Source organism: Lutjanus erythropterus, chromosome 6, assembly GCF_056507025.1.
Source record: "Lutjanus erythropterus isolate fLutEry1 chromosome 6, fLutEry1.hap2, whole genome shotgun sequence".
NCBI lineage: Eukaryota > Metazoa > Chordata > Actinopteri > Lutjaniformes > Lutjanidae > Lutjanus > Lutjanus erythropterus.
This window is the reverse complement of record NC_139322.1, coordinates 29,540,385-29,562,592: the sequence shown is the minus strand read 5'-3', so window position 1 is coordinate 29,562,592 and position 22,208 is coordinate 29,540,385. Positions and strand designations below refer to the sequence as shown.

Genomic DNA, 22,208 nt, shown 5'->3' with positions numbered 1-22,208 from the left:
CAGATGCACACACCATTTATAATTACTGAATACCATATACACCTTTTTTAAGCATATACTATAAATGAAAAATGGGTTAGTCACACACATGCACACACACCAAGTTATGGTAAATGTGAATCAGAGGGACTTTTGCAGAAATTTTAGATTGCCCATAGAAACACAATGTATCCAAAATGTCCTTCTAGTTTTGGTGTATATTCATATGTTTGCTTAGATCACAAAAATCAACACACACACACACACACACACACACACACACAGTCACACACACTCCCTTACTGTACAAGTACTGAACATAGGTTTTGTCCATGTGTCATTTAGTCTCTGGCTTCCTTTCAATTGTACGTTTTGCTCTTTTCCACATTCTTCTGTCACGTTCTCGGTGTTGAACATACTGTTAAATAATCTGGACCACATACAACAATAAGAGGTGTTGAAATAGCAGCAGCTGCAGCTGCAGCTCTGGCGGGGATGAAGCCAGACAATGAATTTCACACTCACAGTTAATGCTCTTAGCTCCACACACAGATTGAATTCCTGTAAAATACCATACACTCCAAACTCGTGAAACTCATCAAAGTTACCAACTACTGAATCTTGCCTCACCAGTTTCTTCCAGTGTAGATTTAGAACACAGTTAATACCAGACCTGAGGAAAATATAAAATAGGCTTGCCTGTCTTGTCCAACATGAAAATAGCTGCTTTTACTTCGTTTCTCTCATCTCTCTCTTACGTCACTGTACATGCTTCCCCTTTGGAATCCACCCAAAATGCTGTTAAATAATCTTAAGCTGACAGCCTGATGCAGATTCCCAGATGGAGAGCAGAGAAGTAGGAGCAGCAGCGAGAGCAGAACGAATACGAAATACAGCCAAGGCTAAATTTCACACTCCTACTCACACACACAAACACAGACATTTAATGCCGTCAGCCAAATAGGATTTGAATAACCAGGGAAAGGACATGGATGGACCTGACACACCCATCTGTGAGCTTCCAATATAAGAGTCCTTTTAAGACCTGATGTTGTTGTTCTTGTCCATCATTAGGATGCCAAATCTTCAAGTTTATTTAACTAATAAATCAGTTGTTTCTCCATCCAAATTGTCACCACAGACATTTAAAATCAGAAAAACAGGAACTCTTTCTCTACATGCCAACAGGCGCACACAGACACACACAATATACTCTTCTGTCTGTATCGAGTGCTGTTCCACTTCTGGTTGCTGGATCAAGTGTTCACTCATTATTGAACACTCCACATTGACTATGTACTTCCCGTTCGCCACCTTGTTTCCTAGAATACGCCAGTGCCTCTGCTCCTGTGTGTGTGTGTGTGTCTTTATGGATTTTCTTTTGGCTCTTCACACTCTCAAAACCACAGAGAATAAATTGGTTCACTGACACAGGCAGTTCATTTTTCCTCTGAAATTGCATGTGAAAGTGAAAGTGAGTTTAAGTTTAGTTAAGTTTAGTTAACTAAAAAACAATACACCTACACCTAATAAACCAAATCTGAGTAACACTGGCAATAGTGTTACAGTGTTCTGATTTTTTGCTGTGAGCATCTTCAGGAGACATTCAAGTGAATCAGTGTTTTCAATAAAACACTCTGATGAATAATTTATACCAATTAATGCTCATCAGGGTGATGACCAAGTGCTGAAGTGTGTTTTTATGGTAAGTCAGTAAGTGTTGCGGAGTGACTTCCCACATTTGGATCCTTGGTTACTTCAGGGACAGGATGTGTCATAATGATACTCCCCTCACTTCTGGGTTAACTTCTGTTCCAGGAGCTTTCATTGCTCAGTGTTTTGAGAGGCTTCTTTCATTATCCTTCCTGAAAACAGGCCTGGACTACACTAAACATATGCACCAAAGTCACTTGTAGAATTTGAGCACTGAAGTATTTTAGCAAAGGTAAAGTTGTTAGATTTAAAAAAAGATGCTTTGCCAAGATTTGTGGTATGCTGTTCTTGAATGCTACCAAGATAATGATTGTTTTGTCTTGGTTAAAGTAATAAAGTGCGCAACTCTATTACGTAGTACAGTAATAGAGAGCCATTTATCTTATAATATGGACCAATGACATAAACCCTCTGTGAAAAAATCTTCAGGTTAGCTTAAAAAAAGTGGGCAGGACTTTAGCTCTCTATATCCTCATCACAACAGGAAACAAATGTGAATTCTTCCAACATTGCCTGTGGTTTGAGATAAAAAGATTCAAACAGTCATATTGTTGTGATTATGACAAGGTATCATAATTATTTGGTCACTAATATTTTCCTGTTTATGCAAACTGCATCAAACTCATGTTACTTATATCGTGTCAAGAATGTGTGCTCATGTGTGTTTATTGGTGCCTGTGTGTTCATCAGTCATGAACCTTGACCGTGTGGAGAACCAGACCCATGTGCGGCGCCGTTTCCCACGTTACCACACCACCCTTTTTCGGGGTCAGGCTTTGTGGGATCCCTACACTCATGTGATACTGCCCCCTGCTGCCCTCGTGCCACAGCGACAGCAGCAACACAGCTGGAAGGAGAAGGAGAAGGAGCGGACAGAGAAAGAATGTAAGAACAGACGCACAGGCTTGAGAGTGTATATGGCTGAAACAAGAGAACATACTCACACAGACTTCTCCATTTCAGCCTCGACCACTCAGAACGCTGCTCCCGCCACCGTCAGTGTTGTGGCCAATCAGACAGGAGAACACACAGCAGCCAGGCGCACTGTTTCCATGCCTGAGCAACCCATCACCATCGTCATCTTGCTGATCTATCGCAGTCTGGGCGCCGCCCTCCCTCCCAAGTACCACGCAGACCGGCGTGGAGTGAGGTAGGAATCAATCACGCTCAGAACAATAATAATCTGATTACAGCACCAAGGGAGGAAGCTGAACATAGAAATCTGGATTAACCGTGTCTTTGTTTGAGTGGCAAACAGTAAACCAACATTGCTTTTATATAACAGGAGCATCACATCATTAGAAGAACATTATGCTCTGAATATCTTAGTATATCTTTAATTAGCAACTCGCCAGATTTAATAGAAAATCTAAAAATAATAATGAATGCAACTGATCACTTAGTCTATTAAATGTGAAAAATGCTGAGGTGACTTCTTCAAATTGCTCATTTGTCTGACCAACCCCCAAATCTTCTATTTGCAATGATATGAAACACACAAAAAATCATAAATTCTTCTCAGAGAACTAGAAATATTTGATATTTTTGCTTAATAAATGCCTTTAACAATTAATTGATCATAAAAATTGTTAGTTTCTAGGTGAGCTAATTGCTTTGCTGATTTTTCTGTCTTGTTCACTCATAGTATCAATGTTTGTTTTTTTTTTCTTAACCCCTCTCTCTCCCCTTCTTCTCTTCCTCACCTGACCTCCGGGCTTAATTACAAAGTAACAAACTGTCTAATTTTCAGGATGTGTCAATAAACTGTCATTTAAGTCTTGTCTAGTATACCAATCTGATTCCTCCTCACCTCCTCTTTGCCTTTTTCACCATCCTAAACTCTGCTTTCTGTCTGATCTAGTACACGTACGGTAACACTGCACTCTCTCTCCCCCAGGCTTCCTCGACACCCAGTAATGAACTCCCCAGTGGTCAGTATCTCTGTCTTCAACAACCAGACGTTTGTGGGTGGACATTTGGACCAGCCCATCCTGCTTGAGTTCAAGCTGCTGGAGACGTCCAATCGCAGCAAACCACTGTGCGTGCAGTGGAACCACAGCAGTCCGTGAGTACAGATCACACTTCTTCATTTATTTCTACATACAGATACACTGTGCATTAAGGCTGAGATAGTTGTACCGATGATACTGATACAACTGACATCCAGTGAGTGTACACTGTGTAGATGAAGATATATATATATGATATGATATGTATCATTTGAATGCATAATGGAAACACTTTTATGTTTTTTTTTTTGTTGTTTTTTTTTTTTTTACCATAATCACAATCAGGGATTATTGCCAAGTAGGTTTTAACATACAAGGAATTTGCTGTGGTATATCGGTGTATAACAGTATACATAGTACAAGAAAATGTAAATAAAGATAAAGCAAGTACTGCAAGTCAAGATGCATAAATAGAAAATAGAAAATTGAGAATAACATATGAAAAGTCATTGTAAAAAAATGATAGAAGAAAATACGTACAGTATGACTGTTATTTGAATGAAAGTCCTCTTAATCCAATAAATTTGTGTAACGAATTTACACCTCTGTATGGTGCTCTGAAATTCTGTAGCTCTGTATTCACGTTTGTTGTGTTAGGAAACATCTGAATGATTTCTTTCGTCAGTCATAAAAATTTGTCCTGAAACTAAATTATTTTAACATCAAAATATGATCCTAATTTGATGAGTTTCATTTTTATTTTGTTTGTTTTTAACTATGAAAAGTATTTAGTATGTATTTAGACTGCATGGCACTGGACTTATGCAGGACATGCTTAATACACACTTTTTTTTCCAATCGGCATCTTCTGTTGGCTGTTGATAAGTGTGTCATACAATCATACATCAAAAAGAAACAACTGTGTGTCTCCTAGTTTACTGTAACTGTTGAAATGCCTCCTGCAAACTTGACTTTCATGATCAACTCTGTCTCTCTGTCTGTCTTCAGGCATGAGGCCGGAGGTTGTTGGACGGTCAGGGACTGTATGGTGGTGTACAGGAACACCTCTCACGTCCGCTGTCAGTGCCAGAGGCTGGGCACCTTCGGCGTGCTGATGGACAGTTCACAGAGAGAGGTTAGTGATCTGTCAGTGGAGATCTTCTCACAGACATGTGAACCACTCATTTAATTAAATTCTTATACCACGTCTCTATCATAATGAGCCATTCCTATCAGTGGTCCTGCTGTGTGGACACACTTACCTGTTCGTGCCAATGTGTCGGTTTTCCTTCTTCTTTTCCATTTGAACATCTGAGCTGGTAATTGCTGGATTTACTCAGTGTTAAAGTTTGAAATCCTGGAGAATTAAACCCTGACTGACGCTCTAAAGGCTAAAGGAAGCCTTGTTACAGCTGTAGAAGATTTTCAAGGTTTATTACAAGCCCCCTGCCCATCACAGCCCAGCATACCAAGTAATGATGTATAAGATCTCGATGTTTGTTGGACTGAAAGACATGAAACTGAGCCTTACCATCAATTTAAAGTGGTACGTTTCTCCAAAGGTATGTGGTTTACGTTTAAGAAAGCACTTCAAAAAGATATTTACTCATCAGAGGTGCAGTATCACATTTCCATTCATGTGAGCGACTGTATATGTGCCCATCCTGCCCAAATAAAATCCTGCTGGTGTTTGTTGTGTTTACTGGCAGCACATGCTTTCTGTGCATGCAAAGGCAGTGATGAATGGATTTCATGCTTTTGCTACTCAGTTTTCCCCTGACAGACTAGAAAGGTGTTCCTTGTATTCCTTATTTTCACGTCTTCTTTAATTTATTTTAGATAAATAGTTTAAATACAGAGGCCCTCTGCCTCTCTCAATCTTTTGGGAGATTTTAATATTTAGCATTAAATGCCAAACAGTATTCTGTGTAATTAGCTCACATTACATTTCATGATTTGTAGAAGTTTTGTTTTATTTTACTATCATTCTTTTTTAAATTATTTATTTTAGGACAGCAGGTTGTATTACAAGGCATATATGAGGACAAAGGCAGTATAATTTCCTCTGCCGTGCACAGATTTTTGCAAAATGTTAGAACTTTGCACATTGTGAGAGAGTTGTAAAATGCATGCAAGAGCAATTGAAACTATGCTGGAGAGACATTGGAAATTTAAAAAAAGATAAATAAATTAGAACTTAAAACTCAATTAGGTTTCTTAAAAGAACATTAGAGGGTCATTCATTCGATACCTCCATGAATTCTGTCCTTAAGGGCTTTACATATTTGACTTATTTGATTCAGAAGTTAATGAACAAGATACATATAAATAACTTCGACTCAAGTTCCTGCCGCATATAAGAGTTTGTGCACTGGCATTTACAAACAGTTAAATTAGTCACTGTCTTTTGGTGTTTTTTAAAATCTCAAACAATGTTTTGGCCTGTGCAGCTTTAGTTTCTTCAGCCCATTTACTTGCTTTCCAAGTAATTTAACACCTCTGATATAATTATCACGAGTTCACACTCAGTAAAGCCAGACAGACGAGGGCAGACAGCGACCCAGACTGAAGTAGCAGCATTTCAAACATGTTCAAATGATTCGTTTTCATCTCTTTACCTTATTTCACTGTGTGACTTTTCATCTTTTGCTCAGTCTTATTCCTTACTTACCTGCCTGTCCTGCCTTGCCTTTCCATTTCCCACCTTTTTCTCACATTTTCTTTCTTGACGATTACACCCATCCTTTCCTCTGCCCTTCCTTTTCATCTACTCCCACCAAAATGTTACAAATCCAATAACACCATCTCTCTGACATCTCTTCTTCCCTCCTCACACTTATCTCTGAGCAGCAGTTGGAGGGGGATCTGGAGACGCTGGCCCTGGTCACATACTCCTCCCTGTGCATCTCCATGCTGGCCCTCCTCCTCACTATTCTGGTGCTCTCCTGCCTGCGAGGTCTCAAGTCCAACACCAGGAGCATCCATTCAAATACAGCAGCGGCCATGTTTTTGTCAGAGCTGGTGTTTCTGCTCGGGGTCAATCAGACTGAACAACAGGTAGATACTGGAGGGGGGGTTGTGTGCTTGTATTGTATTTCTGTTGCCCTGTTGGTTTGTGATCCCTGTAGCTTCTTTGCCAAAATGACAGATGCTCGTCAGTGTGCTGCATTATTATAAGTCATGATGAAGAGTCTGGACTCTGTCTCTCCCTCTTCATCTCCTCGGTGTGTGTCAGTCTGCAGTTTGCTGTCTGCTGTGGTCTAAAACATCCTCACTGATGTAAACTGTCAGAGTGACACTGATGTAAATGATCCTGCTGTCTTGAAACATGAATATCGTGCACCATTTCATCATTATATAGACTGAGCTGAATAAAGGTGAGGATTTTTCTCCTCAGAGGACAATTATTAAAGACATAAACTATTATTAACAATAATAATACTAAATAATGTTAAATTGAGCAGGTCACTATGCTCATCTGTGCCTCATGGACTTGGGTTTATAATATTATTATATCAGCATGTTTTTATGCCATTTAAGGTACATTTTGAACAATTTGCAATTAATCGTGATTAAATATTTTACATATGTATATACATATACACACACACGCACACATATACATATACATATATATGTGTATATGTTAAGAGTGTCTCAGTCAAGACTGTCAGTAGCATAGATAACAAGGTAGCAAGATAAGCTTTTCAACATTCAAAACATCTACAGCCAGATGAACCTCTATCTAATCATTCAGAAATACTTTTAAAGTGTCCAATGAGACCAGCGTCTGAAGATTTCTGTGACTCTGCACCTGATTCCAAACTGAGGGAGCAGCATACTTAAACAACCTTCAGTTCAGTACAGAGTTTAGAGCATTTACCAGAAACAAGTCCTGGGAATGAAGATAATAACTTCATATACTTATTTGTTGGATGGAGATCCATACCCAGATAAGAAGGAAGCAGTCCAAGAATGGCTTTGTAAATAAGAATGTACCACTGATTGTGTGTATGGGTGGACAGGGCAGACTATCCAGTCCAATCTTACAATCAGTCCTAGTGACATTCAACACAGAGGACAAACTCAATACAACCGTGAAATATGGCTGGTGTCAATAAATGAGACAGCCACCTCGCTAATGGATCAAACTATTAACCAGCATAAAAATGTAAATGATGTTTTCATTTTAGATGATAAAACAGCTACCTTAAGAAACAACAGTCCAGTACCAAGCATGATGAGAAATGTGGGCTGTCACAAGAGTATTTTAGTATGAAGCCTCATTTTGATCCAGTCCTTTTTGCCCTGTTTAAGTTACTTCAGTACGCTGTTATGTAATACCAGCTCAACGTTTCCTGGATTCATTTCAAATTAAAAGCCCTCTAGAATTACACCCAGCAAATTTGATTATTGCTGTGATGGACTTTTATAATGAAATAAATTCATTTCATGTACATTTTAAATTCATGGTTTGTTGGGTTCTTTATCAGCAGTTCATAATTGTACATGTTATGGCAAGTCATGGTGTATTTTGTTTGTTGTTTGGGTTATGGGGAGACAACAAATTTCTCTTCTAGTTCTCACACTGAAAAAGTTTGGGAACCCCTACTGAGCATCATCATGTATCTTCCTTGTCTGATGCAGCACTAAAGATCATATTAAGACACTTTCCAAAGCAATTGTTGATAAAGTTCACATTTTGTTTGACATGACTAGATCACATGGGCTCATAAGTGTGCTGTTTCTTTTACTGTAAGTTTTCTCATTCCCCTTAATCCTTCCTACATCCCCCCCCCCCTCCTTTTCTCTCTTCCTTTTGTTACATCACAAATGTGCGTGTTTGTGTTTGTGTGTGTGTGTGTGTGTGTGTGTGTGTGTGTGTGTGTGTCTGTGCTTAAAGAGCAGTGGGTCTTGTAGAGAGCACACTGAAAATATGTGCTCGCTCAGCATGAAATCCAATTAATTAAGCTGTATCCCCCTCCCAGTCGACAGTACGGCTCTTACAGTGCGACTGGTTACTTCTAGCTGAACAATATGTTCTCTAATTCATGTACATCATGCTCGGGAGAGCATGTTAGTGCTCGCAGCAGTCCTGTGTTTGTGTGCACACTAGTTTTTACATGCTTGTGCATATTTTAGTCTTCCTATCTTTATGTGTGTAACTTGAAGTGTTTGTATTCTTGGGTGTGCTTGGGTGTATGTGGGAGTGTGATATTCATCGTCTGGCTGCATTCGTGCCAAGGCTGCTGCTATTTCTGTGTCAACTCTGGTCGTCTCGTCAGGAATTTGCGCTGAGCTTCTTTTAACCTTCGAATCTGGGACTTGCCTCGACATAAAGATGTAGAGCGCGCAGTATTTCTCAAGTGAAGATTTTCTCTTTCGTAAGAGTCATATGGGTTGACAGAGAGGCATGTTTACGTTCCGTTTATGTTACAAGGCATGTTTACCTGCTCTCATCCACAGTGATGTACAACTACAATAGCTCAGTGATGATGTAGTCATAGTTTGTTTGCAAACTGAATTGGAGAAGTTTAATTTGATGCATTTCTTTATTGAATTTGTTCAAAGGGTATGAATATTAAGGTGTCTGCCCTGATGGCAGGATGCATTTAAGTTCATTCGTTAGACAGAGTAATAACAATAATGATGAGTGACATTTGATTTAAATGAGTAACATTTATTTTTATAGCACTAATCAAAACTAGTATTGCAAAATGATTTACAGATAAAACACAACAAAAAACGCATAGGAATGCACGAGTAAAAAGGCAGACATGAGGAATAAAAAATGAATGACACTTAAAAACAATGGATGATTAAACATAGTAAATGAAATACTTTATACATAAGATAAAATATAAAACCAACTGTGCAGTGAAATGTCAACTATGTAAAGTGCTACCTAAAGAATAAAGTATAGTGCATCTCAGTAGTTAAGAAATAGAATTAAAAGAAAAAAATAAAAGAAAGACTAAACAATAAGTCTTCAAAAGCGATTTAAAAGAAGATACTGTTGTAGCAAGCTGAAGTATTTAGTCAGCTGTAAATCTCTCTCTTTTGGTGGAGAGGGAGAGTCAAAGCAAATCTAATTTCAGTCCTTGCAACTTAAGCCAAAGCAGGATGGACTGCTTGAGTTTTTTAAGATGTAATCTACCTTTTCTGGTGTTCGGCTTGGTTCAGAGCACATATGGCTACAAATAAATAAACCACACCAGACTACTGTTTGGTCTCACTTAATTTTGTTTTACTTCATGTTCAGAGTATGTCTTTGAAATGTGGATATCAGTTGCCACAAAATATGTATTTTCACTGACAAACCTGTGTGTTCTCAAGTTGCTTTTACTTCTGGAAGAAAGCAGTTCACTTAGCAGACGATTACTTGTACTTTCAGATGTGACTATGCTGTAATTCAGTGCCACTTGAGTTTGAATGGCATCATTCCCATCTGGCCAAACAAACAAAACTGACTAAAGGCTCCAGAGTTCAAGTAAACCACTCCAGACATGCCTGAATGCAGCCTGAGGGTAATTTCTCAGAAAGCGCAAATGCTAATATTCTGCATTATTCATGGGGACGTTCAGCATTACTGCCAAATCAAACAGCAGCACTCAGCTGACAGAAGTGGTTTGGAAGTTTATCTCCTGCCCTGACAAAAAGTATTGCGAATCATTCCTGACTATATGCAGTCTGAACCATGGAATTGGACAGACCACGGATCTATCTATCTGTGTTAGAACGGATTACACCATCTCTCAGCACAGATTTCACAGCCTCTCAGCATTCAAGCAACATCACATCAGTGCAGTAAAGACAGTGCATCAATACTGATTCATGGATATTTCAAAAGAAAAAGAGAAATACATCAGCTGTGGATTAAGCAGACATTCTAGAAATATGGTTTTTGGTGGTTTGGTGTATCTCAAAATGTGTATTACAAATTCAGAAGTGCCATTTGTAGCAGATCATTACCTTAAAACCTGAGGAAAGCTTGAAATATAAGATTTTAATTTAATGATGAAACAACTGGAGTGGGTTGAACCCTTAAAATATGATTCAGCTTAGCTGATAACAGGGATTATTAGGTTTCACAGAAAAATTGACTACAGTCAAAAAAACGAGTCATATTTCAGGCAAAACTTTATGCAGCGAGGGGAAATATGGGTTCCCAACCTGACTGCTGTAGTATATTATTTAGTAAGGCAAAAGAACACCATTTATGTTAATCGACATCAGAATGAACATGATATAAATTTTGCATGCAGCTTGAACTTTGCTCTAGCTGCAAGGATGAAATGCCAAGTTCATTGCCTGTGATCTCTCACTGTCTGTCTGAACACCTTCATGGAAGTGATATTTTACAATTTGTAATGGTAGGGAAGGTCTCTGCACACCTGAAATGTCTGACAGGTGCGTCGGAGGAAAAAAATTACTATATTTATATATATGTATGTGTATATGTATATGTATATGTATGTGTATGTATATATATACACACACTTGACCTAACAGGTCATTGAGACTTTATTTCCAGCCTTTAAATAATAATGTTTTAAAAACGTTTTCCCTTTAATACCTATCTGACATAATTTGGATATTGATATACCTATGTCCCTTTTTGGACAGTGTTTCTTTTTTGCAGTATGATGCACTAGATAACATTGACATGTGTTAGACTTGATTGGTATGTATATATGTAGATATTTTTCATGTGTGGGGTGTTATAAAAGAAAAAATGTTTATTGAGATTTGATGAGTTTATTGAGATTTGACTAGTTTCCGGCCCTAATGCTGCACTGATGACACCTAAATTTGTTTCAGGTGTTGACCAATCTCAAGCAGTCCTCTGATTGGATGTTTTGTAAATGGAGGCATTCGCTGTCTTCAAATAGATGTTGAAATGTGTGGATGCCGCCAGTATACCTGATGAAGGTCGTTTGGACGGAAACGTCGGATATTTAATAAATCACTAGAAAGCGAGACAGTGTGCGGGAGTCTTTGCTGTTTCCTCTACAATTTGTAATCGTATAAACAAACAAAAACCATTAAATCAAGTCATTTGGCACTTTCAGTCATTCTGAGCTGATCATCATCCCGATTATTATGACAAATTTGTGAAGAACAAAGAGAAAAAGGTGCCAGTGAAAAAAAACAAAACAGTCAGCAGTAGTTTTCTTATTTTGCCCCGTAAATGTTTTCATTCTGAAAAGCATTGTATTTTATGTCTGCATCTGTCTACACACAGCTGCTATGAAAGCCACATCACCTGCAGGGGCATTCTTTACTGTGTGTACTTCCCTCTGCTCACTGTAACCCATAATCGCAGTTATGAATGCACTCCTGGGTGTTATTACTCTAATTCAGCACATTAACAACATTCATTTACATTCATTTCAGTTATTTTGTGCGTTTCCTGAAGTTATACTCTAACACACTGCCATAAACTCTGTTCATTAGCTGTGTTTGTAATTAAATCATGAATGCTTTTTACTTCATCGCTGACACCTGCTGTGATGTAATAAAGCCTTGTTGGTCGTTTGCCAAGATGTCTGCTCTGCAACTGTCACAGAATCAATACAAAGGATTATATGTTTTATCTCAAGACCTTTTCCTCACATGTTTTCATCTTTCCTCTTCCCCTCACTTTATTCATCCTTGCTTCTCTTTTTTTTATTCACTTTATCTTTCATCTATCTCCATATTTCTTCTGCCTCCTTGGCTTTTTCTCATTTCTGCCTTTAATCACTTTCTCTCTCTCTCTCTCTCTCTCTCTGTCTCTGTTCCATTCAATATGTTCCATATGCTTTATTGGCATAAATGTCAACAATTCAATTTCTCTCTCTTTCCAGTTCCTGTGTACGGTCGTGGCCATCCTCCTGCATTACTTCTTCATGTCCACGTTTGCCTGGATGTTCGTGGAGGGCCTTCACATCTACCGTATGCAGACCGAACAACGCAACATCAACTACGGTGCCATGAGGTTCTACTACGCCATCGGCTGGGGTGTGCCCGCCATTATCACAGGTAACATGCATACAGACACATGAGATCTCTGTGATGTTTGTCAGAAACATGTCTATGCATCCATGTATACACACAGGCAAACATGTCCTTGCCACATTTGCGCACACACACACACACACACACACACACACACACACACACACACACACACACACACACACACACACACACACACACACACACACATTTTTACAGTCTGGCTGTGTAGATAAGGTGTCCTATTGACACTTGAATTAAGCAGGTTTGGGTGACATTTTAATATTGAGATAGTAAAGCACAGTCACACACACAAGCAATTTCTTCCTTGACACAGTATAAGCAAGTCATATCTGTCTTCTCTCTCTCTCGCTCTCTCTCTCTCTCTCTCTCTCTCTCTCTCTCTCTCTCTCTCTCTCTCGTTCTCTCCTTGTACACACACACACACACAAGCATTTGCAGTTTCCACCCAGATTCATACATTCTGTCAACTGCACTGTCTGTTGCTTTTTCTGTCATTCTTATACAGACACACACACTGACCGCTGTCTCACCTTGCCTCAAGAATAGATCTGTCTCTCTTTCTCACACACACACACACACACACACACACACACATACACACACTAGCTGATGTCTCTTTCCTCGGGCTCAGAGGTGTGTTTATCTGTCTGTCTTTATTTAGGCTTTTCCTGTCTACTCTCACTTTTTCAATTCCATTTGAAAATTCTTTAAACCCACGACTGTCAAAACCTTGACAGTTTTGTCCAAACAAAGATACACCAGGAACAGAGACTTCACAGTTTGAGAATCAGTCAAATCTCCTACAGATCCTGAGCACAAGTAATGGATGAACACGAAATGACCTGCCTTGATAAAACGGAACCTAAACATTTGTTTTGGTGTGGATGTCAGTTTGGTGTTGTCCATAAAAAATATTTACAAACAAAACAAAAAATGATATGATTTAGTTTAATTATCTCAGTCACAAATTACTGTTTTGTTTTGTTGGGGTTTTTTTAATAGCCAGCAGAATCATTTTGAAACTACTACAAGGAGTTCTTAACTGGTTATGAAACAGTCTCACTTTATTACTGATGCCTCTATATGACTGACATAAGTTATCTAGACCATCTGTGAGATGAGCTATTTTCGACCTGGTGCCAGTTATATTTCTTGATGGTTGCCACCAGGGAAGATTCTCTCTGAAGTGCGATAAAACGAGCCAGTGTTTAAAATTTTCCTGGCAGAGGTACAGTGAGTAGCATGTCAGCAAGCTAAAGATTTTTATTTAGATCATTTTATTTTTGACATTGTATTTTGTGGTTATGATAGTGGAAACATGACTGCCTTTGTCCACAGGACCCTCCAAAATCAACAATATATGAAAGTTCCTTGTAGTAGCTTTAAAAATACTTTTTCATATAACAACCCACCTCTAACATCTACCAACGTGAACATCTACCTAAAACAAACTGTCAGTTCCATTAGCTAGTCTATAAAATAAATACGAAATAGTTAGAACTGCCTGTAATATTGATGTTGTGAAGCTAAACATAGAATTTATCAGAAGCATCAGTGATACTCCATACACTGAATATACATCTGCTTTAATGTAGTATGTGCAGACTGAGTTTTAAAATCAAACATCCTTCTGTGATCATGATCAGCTGAACTTAACACAAACAATCTCTGCAAATTTCAAGGCAATAATCTGTAACCTGATACGACTGTTGTTAATGGAGTGTTTTTATGTTGTCTTGAATCCACCTTATTTATAACACTGCATTGCCCTATTTTCCCAATACAGATCAGGAGACAAATGGAAAACCTATATCGACATCTTCAAATGCAAAATAATGTAATCATGTATTTACAGTCACTGTTTGCCAGGAGCTCATTATCTCCAACAGGATGTTTTGTCACATAAAATTCTTATTTTAATATTGACTAATGATTAAATAGACTAATACCTAGAATTAATGTGTCCTGTTCTGTCTCTGACCTCTCCTGCCACTGTCATTCAGATAAAGTTCACGCTGGCACGGACTGTGCTGTCTGTCTCTGTCCTTCTCTCTGTGATTGATCATAAAAGATGTCTTAGGGTAGATTTTTCCTGTCTGATCTAACTGTCCGTCTCCTCGCTGCAGGCCTGGCAGTGGGACTGGACCCAGAGGGTTATGGGAACCCAGACTTCTGTTGGATCTCCATCTATGACAAACTCATCTGGAGCTTTGCTGGTCCCATAGCCATCGTCATACTGGTAACTGTCTCTCCGTCTGTCTAAAATACTGTAGCTAATTCTGTATGCACAAAAACCTGATAAAAAATATTGTGTAAACAGAAAATGGTAGGATAGACTGTTGATGAACAATCTGTGTTGAATCTGTTTGTCAGGGAGACATTGATTTTGTCACCCTATAAACATAAAACCTGGCACAGATAAGCGTAGCTCTGCTTACTGGGCTTGATACCAGCCTGAGGTAAACTCTTCAGATAAAAATGTGGTAAACCAGGTTTATGCTCCCTCTTCTCTGCCTGTGAATCCCTTCCTGGGCACTCTTAAAATTAGCAGAATCGTTTCATCAGTCATAAGTGGCAGCACTCCAAATGAATTTCACAAAGACGCCGCACTTGAACTCTGCTAGACCATAATTTTAATTGCTCCTCACATTAAGTTAGCACCTTTCACTTTACAACTTCACTGAAACATCTGAGACATGAAATGGTGCCAGATCTTATAATAATTATACATAATTACAGTGCAGTACAGTCATTATTTTTATTCATTTCTATACCTTTCTCATCTTTTTTTCATGCCTGTATTTATTTTCTTTATTCTTTCTGCCCTCAAGTTGTGCCTTTGCTTTTTCTTCATTTACAGATTTTCTTCCTGTCATTCAATAATTTGTCCATTTTTATAAACTGTTTGAGTAAAGTAACCAAAACAGAATTAAGGAGCTATTCATAGACTTAAATCACTTTGCCTTTAATAAATGCACCTTCTCCCCTCATCAGTGACTGTTTTATCCACATTGATTTTGTTTCATCTGTTTATCCACATCCCACAGGTAACAGCAGTACTGGATTAGATGAAATGCATTAAAAATGTTGGCTTACCGTTTGTATTGATCTCTCTCTATCCAGATGAATGGAGGGATTTTCATGATTGTAGCCAAGATGTCGTGCAGTCCCTCTCAGAAGGAGACCAAGAAGCTCCCTGTGATGTGAGTACCGACATGTACTCCATGGTTAAATGGCTCTTCACACTTTCATTTTGTTGGCCAGTTTTCATTATGTTACATAAGCCTGCAGCATTATGTACCGTCAGCCAGCTATCTTTTATTACTGCATCTCTAAATGATTTAGGGGAAAAAAGACACCAGATTTCTATCTTAAAAGAAGCAAGAATTTTCTCTGTACTGCAGACAAATCATTTTTTAAATATTAGACATGATAAGATATTACCCCTTATTGAGAGGGTACTGTATGGCTAGGCATAGCAGGGTAAGATAAGGGGGAACACAAAGCAACGGGGAAACAGATTTCAACACAACACCTGTTGTCTTTGTCACAACAGTACAACAATAATACCACTTGGAGATGTTAAGGGGAACTAAGAGGAGAGCACAGGGGAAGATACTGTATCTATATTTCTATATATCTCATTCAAGTAGTGTTGATCTGATAGACAGTGATCATGCTGGGCCTTGTTAGTGATAAGTATTATAAGTAAAACTCTATAGTGTTATAGTCCTGTCCGAAGGTACAAGTGAATTTGTTTCCCACCGTTACATTCATTGAAGAGCCGGGTGGTTATGAAACGGTATCAATTTCATACTGGTACGTCTATACAGCCTACATAAGACAGTGGGTCAGGTCTTTGAAATCAGAAGAAAAAAACCTGCCACAACAGTCTTTGTTTATATTTTCCCAGGCAAAATTACAGTGATTTGTACATGAGCCAGTTGAAAATAAGCAGGAGGGTTTTTTTTCTTAGGTTTTTTTTTTTTTTTTTTGACATTTTATTTTGTGATTATGGCAGCGGAAACCACTTTTGCCCATAGGGACCTCTAAAATCAACCCAATATGAAAGTTCCTTTAAGACAGCTAAGTCATAGGGCTGTAATATGTTGATGCTGACGTCCAGCACTACTGCTGGAGTGTGTGTGTGTGTTTTCTCACAGATTCATCCTGGTGCTTCCAGATCTAACCTTTTCTCTCCCACACTGCCTGCTGTGTTTCTCTCTCCAGTGCTACTATTCGCAATGCCTTCCTACTGCTGCTTATAGCTACCTCCACCTGGCTGTGTGGTCTGATGGCTGTGAATAACAGCATCCTGGCTTTCTACTACATTTTCAATGTCCTCTGCCTCGTGCAGGTATTAACAGAGTGCATGTTGTGTAGCTGTGGCTGCAGAGTCTTGTTTGAAGCACTAATGCTCAAGATAAATAAATTGTGGTTTATTCTAGCACTGATTCAACCTCCATGCAGTTAATTAGTTACAGCTTTTACATTTTTGCATACAGTATGTGAGAATTACAGTACAAATAATAGTTATTTTTCTTATTGCTGGAATAAAAAGAAGATTAACTAATGTTGTGTGCCCAAGGGAAAAGACATAAAATAAATATAAATTAACATGTTAAACTTAGATGTTTGCTTGCTGTTTATGGTCGTTCTCTCATTCTGTCCCTCAGGGGCTGTCGGTGATGCTGGTCTTCACTGTGTTCAACTCAGAGGTTAAAGAGGCCTGGAGAGTCGCCTGTTTGGGTAAGAAGAGCCCAGGAGAAGACCCACCAAGACCACCGCAGAACACTGTGAGTTACCAGCCTCCGACTGGGTGTTTATACTGCTGCAGCTCGTCTCTGCTAAATCTAAAATGGCTTTCATGTCTCCTGGTATCTTCAGCTCAACTGACATTACTATGAAATCATTTACACAGCACACAGGCAGCAAGCATGCAAAAATAAAATATGAAAAATAATAATTAAAAGTCATTTTAATAATTCACATAAGCTATAATATTATATTGTGATGCTCGCTTGCATAATAAGGACTCACAGGCAGAATTTAAGACTGATTTTAAAGTTTTAAATCGTATGGCTTCATGATTTTATTCTATTCTACTGTATTCTCTTTTCTAGTGAGACTCACTGTGTCCATTATTAGACCTGCACAAAAGCCCCCCTGCCCTCCATTCCTCCTTCCCTCTGTCCATCCATCCATCTATCTGTCCTTCCTCTCCACTCCCTCTGCCTTCAGGGTTTGTGTCTGACCCAGATAAAACAATATACCGACCGGTGGAGCACTGCCCGCTCTTTACACAGTGCGACAAAAGCACTGTGCAGTGCCCATTTACAGTGTGTGTGTGTGTGTGTGTGTGTGTGTGTGTGTGTGTGTGTGTGTGTGTGTGTGTGTGTGTGTGTGTGTGTGTGTGTGTGTGTGTGTGTGTGTGTGTGTGTGTGTGTGTGTGTGTGTCTAATGTGCCCTTTCCATCCAGTGAACTTCATATTTAGCCCTGATGTTTGTGTGTACAAGACATTTGTGTTAAATGCATGCAGGTGTATGTGTGAATGTGTGTTAGTTTAGACGGAGTTCTTTCCATCCTTTTAACCCCCATTTCCTCTGAAGCTCTTCCGATCCATCACTGCCCCCGTCATCTGGGGCAAAAATGACTGCCTGACCAAAACTATTTTTAGAGAGAGACACACACACACACACTATGCTGTTGTTGCCTCTGATGGACAGTATGAAGAAACAACTACCTCTTAGCATCCTTTTGCTGATCTGACACACAGTATACAGTATAATACTTTATTTATGACAGTAGTAGCGTAGTACAGTGTGGAAAGCCGAAGTTGTGCCCCATTTCCTAGCTCCATTAGCCTAGCTTCCTTGTTATTGTTTTATCTCGGTCAGGCCCCATGAGTCTCAGGAAGCCATAGTAAAACATCATGGGGGTTGTAGTTTTTTATGTTAAAAATATCTTGTTAAAATGACAGTTTGGACACTTTAACCACTAATTATAGTATTAAGTAATCATTATCTTATGATATGGTTAAGAATCATAAAGTATCATAAAGAAAGGAGGCTAGAGGAGAACAAGTTATTCTGTAATGATGGTGGGGTTTTTCTCTCTTGATATGGTGCAGTGTGTGATGTAAGTATAGCCATGTTCCAAGACCATCATCAGGGAGGAAATCTGTTTTTATTTTTCATTAAAAAAGCATTAAGGGCTATGTGTTGTACCATTCAGTGTAATCATTGTAATACTATCTTAATAATGTTGCTTCCTCTCATTTCTCTGAATTTAACCTTACTCTCTCAACCTTCTTTCTGTGTGTGTGTGTGTGTGTGTGTGTGTGTGTGTGTGTGTGTGTGTGTGTGTGTGTGTCAGGCTCAGAACCCGTACCATAATGCATCTCTGTTGGAGCAGAGCGGGCTGCACCGCATCACCCTGGGAACCTCCACCATCTCCTCTGTCAGCTCTGCCAGGTAAATAAACACACAAACACACACAAAACATTCACACAATGCACACACACACAACACCTTTTAATTTGAATGGAAAACCTCAACACCACAGCTGGGAGATCAAATGGTTTAATACCAGCAATATACAAATGATAGATTATGATTGAAATAATCTGTCAGGTTTGATCGACTCTCTGTGACTCTGATTCGGGCCAAAGTTGCTTTAGGGGGGAAATTCCCTCGCTGTCGTATTATTTTGTGGGTCAGTGGGGGAAAGATGAAGAAGATTGGATGGAACAATATACTGTAGTGTATGTAGAGCAACACTAATGTACTCTGAGAGAGACTGTTGGTGTCTTTATGGCTCAGTGACTGACTGTCTTGTCTGTCTTTATGTAGGTGTGTGTATGTACAGTATATAGTATGTGTGTGTGTGTGTATGCTCTCCGTTTTTAATCTGTTTTGGCCTGAGTGAACACATATACAGTATACTCTGTATGTGTGTGTGTGTTTGTGTAATCACCTCTCTGCTCTCTCCCTGTTAGAGAAAATCTTTTGGCTCGTCAGACTCTGGAACAAAACATTGTCCACACTGGAGCAACAGACCTGGATGTAGCCATGTTCCACAGAGATGGAGGTAAACACACACACACACAAATATGACCGTGAACACAAACACACACTTTTAATGAGCACTAGTTACACGTTTTCCATTTCATCATCCCTGCTTCTCTCTTTTCCTCTCCTTTCCCATCACTTGCTTTGTGATTAAAAATTAAGCTCACATACCAATAACCACGAATAAGAACCGTCACCCATCTCTTTCCTTCCTTTTTTAATCTTTTTTCTCCTTCTCTCCTCTCACTTTTTCCTCTCTTTCTCTTTCTTTCTATTGTTACCTCTCTCTCTTTCTTCTCCCAGGGGAGGACTCAGACTCAGACTCGGACCTCTCCATGGAAGAGGAGCGCAGTCTCTCCATCCCTTCCTCTGAGAGCGAGGACAACGTCCGGCTCCGTGGACGCATCCAGCGGCGATTCAAACGCTCCAATCATGGCGAGCGTCTGCTCACCGAGCCCACCCACAATGGCACCAAAGGTAGACGAGCACTTTTGTGATTTCCATATAATTTATCTCCATAATTTCACCTGGTCTTGGTTTTTAAAACGGTTCTTCTCACAGTTAAAAAGCCAGTAATGATTTTAAGTGTACTGCTCAACACACAAGAGAAACTGTCAGTAGTCATTAATCAATACCTTCTTTCCTCTGAAACACACAGGAGATATCATGCATAATATATGAGCTTATGTGATATAAATGTCATGCATCTACAGCTTCCTGCAAAAGGTTTCACTGTGAGAAAAGGCCAGACATGCGAAAATCTATAAATCCATATAAGTAATCCATTCGTAGGTTAATAAGCCATCTGGATCACATGAACTCTATTCAGGGTAAAACATGGACCGGAGCTGTGGGTTGTCCAGAGGAGGACAGGATCCAGATGGCCAGTACAGTCCAATCAATTCATCAATGCAGTCAAACAGAAGGGCCAGAGCAGTGCTGAGGGCTGTTTACTGAAATGTTTGAAGATGGCTGCGTACTCGTTGTGACAAAGCATTAAAACTCTCATCGATTCAGGAGAGACTCGATGTGCCTAACAGTACATGTTAAGTGGACAGCTGAAAAAGACAACAAAACAATGAATGGTTTTTAAAACCTTTTGTTGCTGCATTATTTAAAAGCATAATAGTTATAGAGGAAAAAAATCTTACTGGACTCAGTTAGAACAATATGTGGTTGTCAAACTGAGCACTTAACATTGATTGTGCTATGACGTCATGTATTTTATAGCTGGAATGAATAATTAATCACCAAGTTATTTATTTATTAATATTTTAAGGTTAATCTGAGAAAACAAGCAGTGTGTAACGATTTCACTTTTTCATTTTCACTATTACTTATACTTTATTCTTATACTTATTAGTGTGGATTCAACAAAAACAGTTTATCAACAGCAGCCATCTTTGTTATTTATGAAAATGCCTCAATGGCCAAGAGGTCTGTCATCATATCAAATGCGTCCCATATTAGATATTTGGGTGGAAATGTGTTTGAATGGAAGGGGATCCAGATATCGGATGCCAGAGCCAAAACGTTTTTAGAAAGGCTTGGGAAAAAAGCATTTTGATGCTAAAATATATACGTACTTTACCAAAATTTGACTGGTCAGATTTCAGTATATATGAAACACTACTGGAAAGCTACAGAATGATACAAAAACTTCAAAAAACAGAAAATAATGAAACTGATGTTAATATCTTAGGTAACCAGAGAGTATGTGTGTTCATTTTGTGTGTGACAGATCTGGATGGCAATGACCTTCTGTCCTATTGGCCGGCTTTGGAAGAGTGTGAGACACACACCCTGCAGAAGTGGGGCTCAGAGCGGCCCCTGGGGGCTGATTACAGCAAAGACGCTGCCAACAACAACCAGCCTGACGCAGCACTGACCAGCGGGGACGAGAACGGCCTCACACAGCCACACAGGCACCGCAAGGGTGAGAGAAACATACATGCACAAATACACACACTCTAAGGACACAATGACATTTCGGTTTTGCTTTCGATATTATTCTAGTCTTTATTTTGTCCTTCCTGTGTGTATAATGGATTACAGGTCATAGATAAATGTTTTTTTAATATTGCAAAGTTTGCCAAAACATGACACATGGTGACTGAATCTGAAATATACCTTTAAAAATTAGATAGCAAACAACACATACAAAATAATGTTGAACAAATTTGGTAACAATGCAATTAACAGATTCATTAACGACTCCTAAGAATACCTATAAGAAACTGTCCTTTTGGTTTTTTTTGTCTCTCTTTTCTCTCTAGTTGTTATGTTACATTTGCAACATTGAGGGCAAAAAGTCAAGTGTATTCAGTTTCTGCCCATCTTTGGATATCAGTGTCTGGCCTGTATACTATAAATATATTATCCTATTTTATCCTCATTTAACAAAAATGTCCAGACATCCTGTCTGACTGCTCATCAGATTTTTGCCAAGAGGAAGATGGAGTAGATGTCAGC

The 22,208-nt window shown here is 39.0% G+C and overlaps 1 protein-coding gene across 2 annotated transcripts in view; it reads left to right on the top strand.

Moving 5' to 3' along the window:
- The window catches only part of celsr3 (cadherin, EGF LAG seven-pass G-type receptor 3), a 141,620-nt gene that overhangs the window by 113,797 nt on the left and 5,615 nt on the right, over positions 1-22,208 (top strand). For both annotated transcript variants that reach the window (XM_084721589.1, XM_084721587.1), the window contains exons 22-35: positions 2,383-2,577; positions 2,656-2,842; positions 3,590-3,757; positions 4,650-4,776; positions 6,492-6,698; positions 12,491-12,665; positions 14,792-14,904; positions 15,789-15,868; positions 16,896-17,022; positions 17,342-17,461; positions 19,042-19,139; positions 19,664-19,755; positions 20,040-20,213; positions 21,478-21,672. In XM_084721589.1, the coding sequence (XP_084577715.1) occupies positions 2,383-2,577; positions 2,656-2,842; positions 3,590-3,757; positions 4,650-4,776; positions 6,492-6,698; positions 12,491-12,665; positions 14,792-14,904; positions 15,789-15,868; positions 16,896-17,022; positions 17,342-17,461; positions 19,042-19,139; positions 19,664-19,755; positions 20,040-20,213; positions 21,478-21,672 (2,058 nt within the window). The remainder of the gene's footprint in view (positions 1-2,382; positions 2,578-2,655; positions 2,843-3,589; positions 3,758-4,649; positions 4,777-6,491; positions 6,699-12,490; positions 12,666-14,791; positions 14,905-15,788; positions 15,869-16,895; positions 17,023-17,341; positions 17,462-19,041; positions 19,140-19,663; positions 19,756-20,039; positions 20,214-21,477; positions 21,673-22,208) is intronic.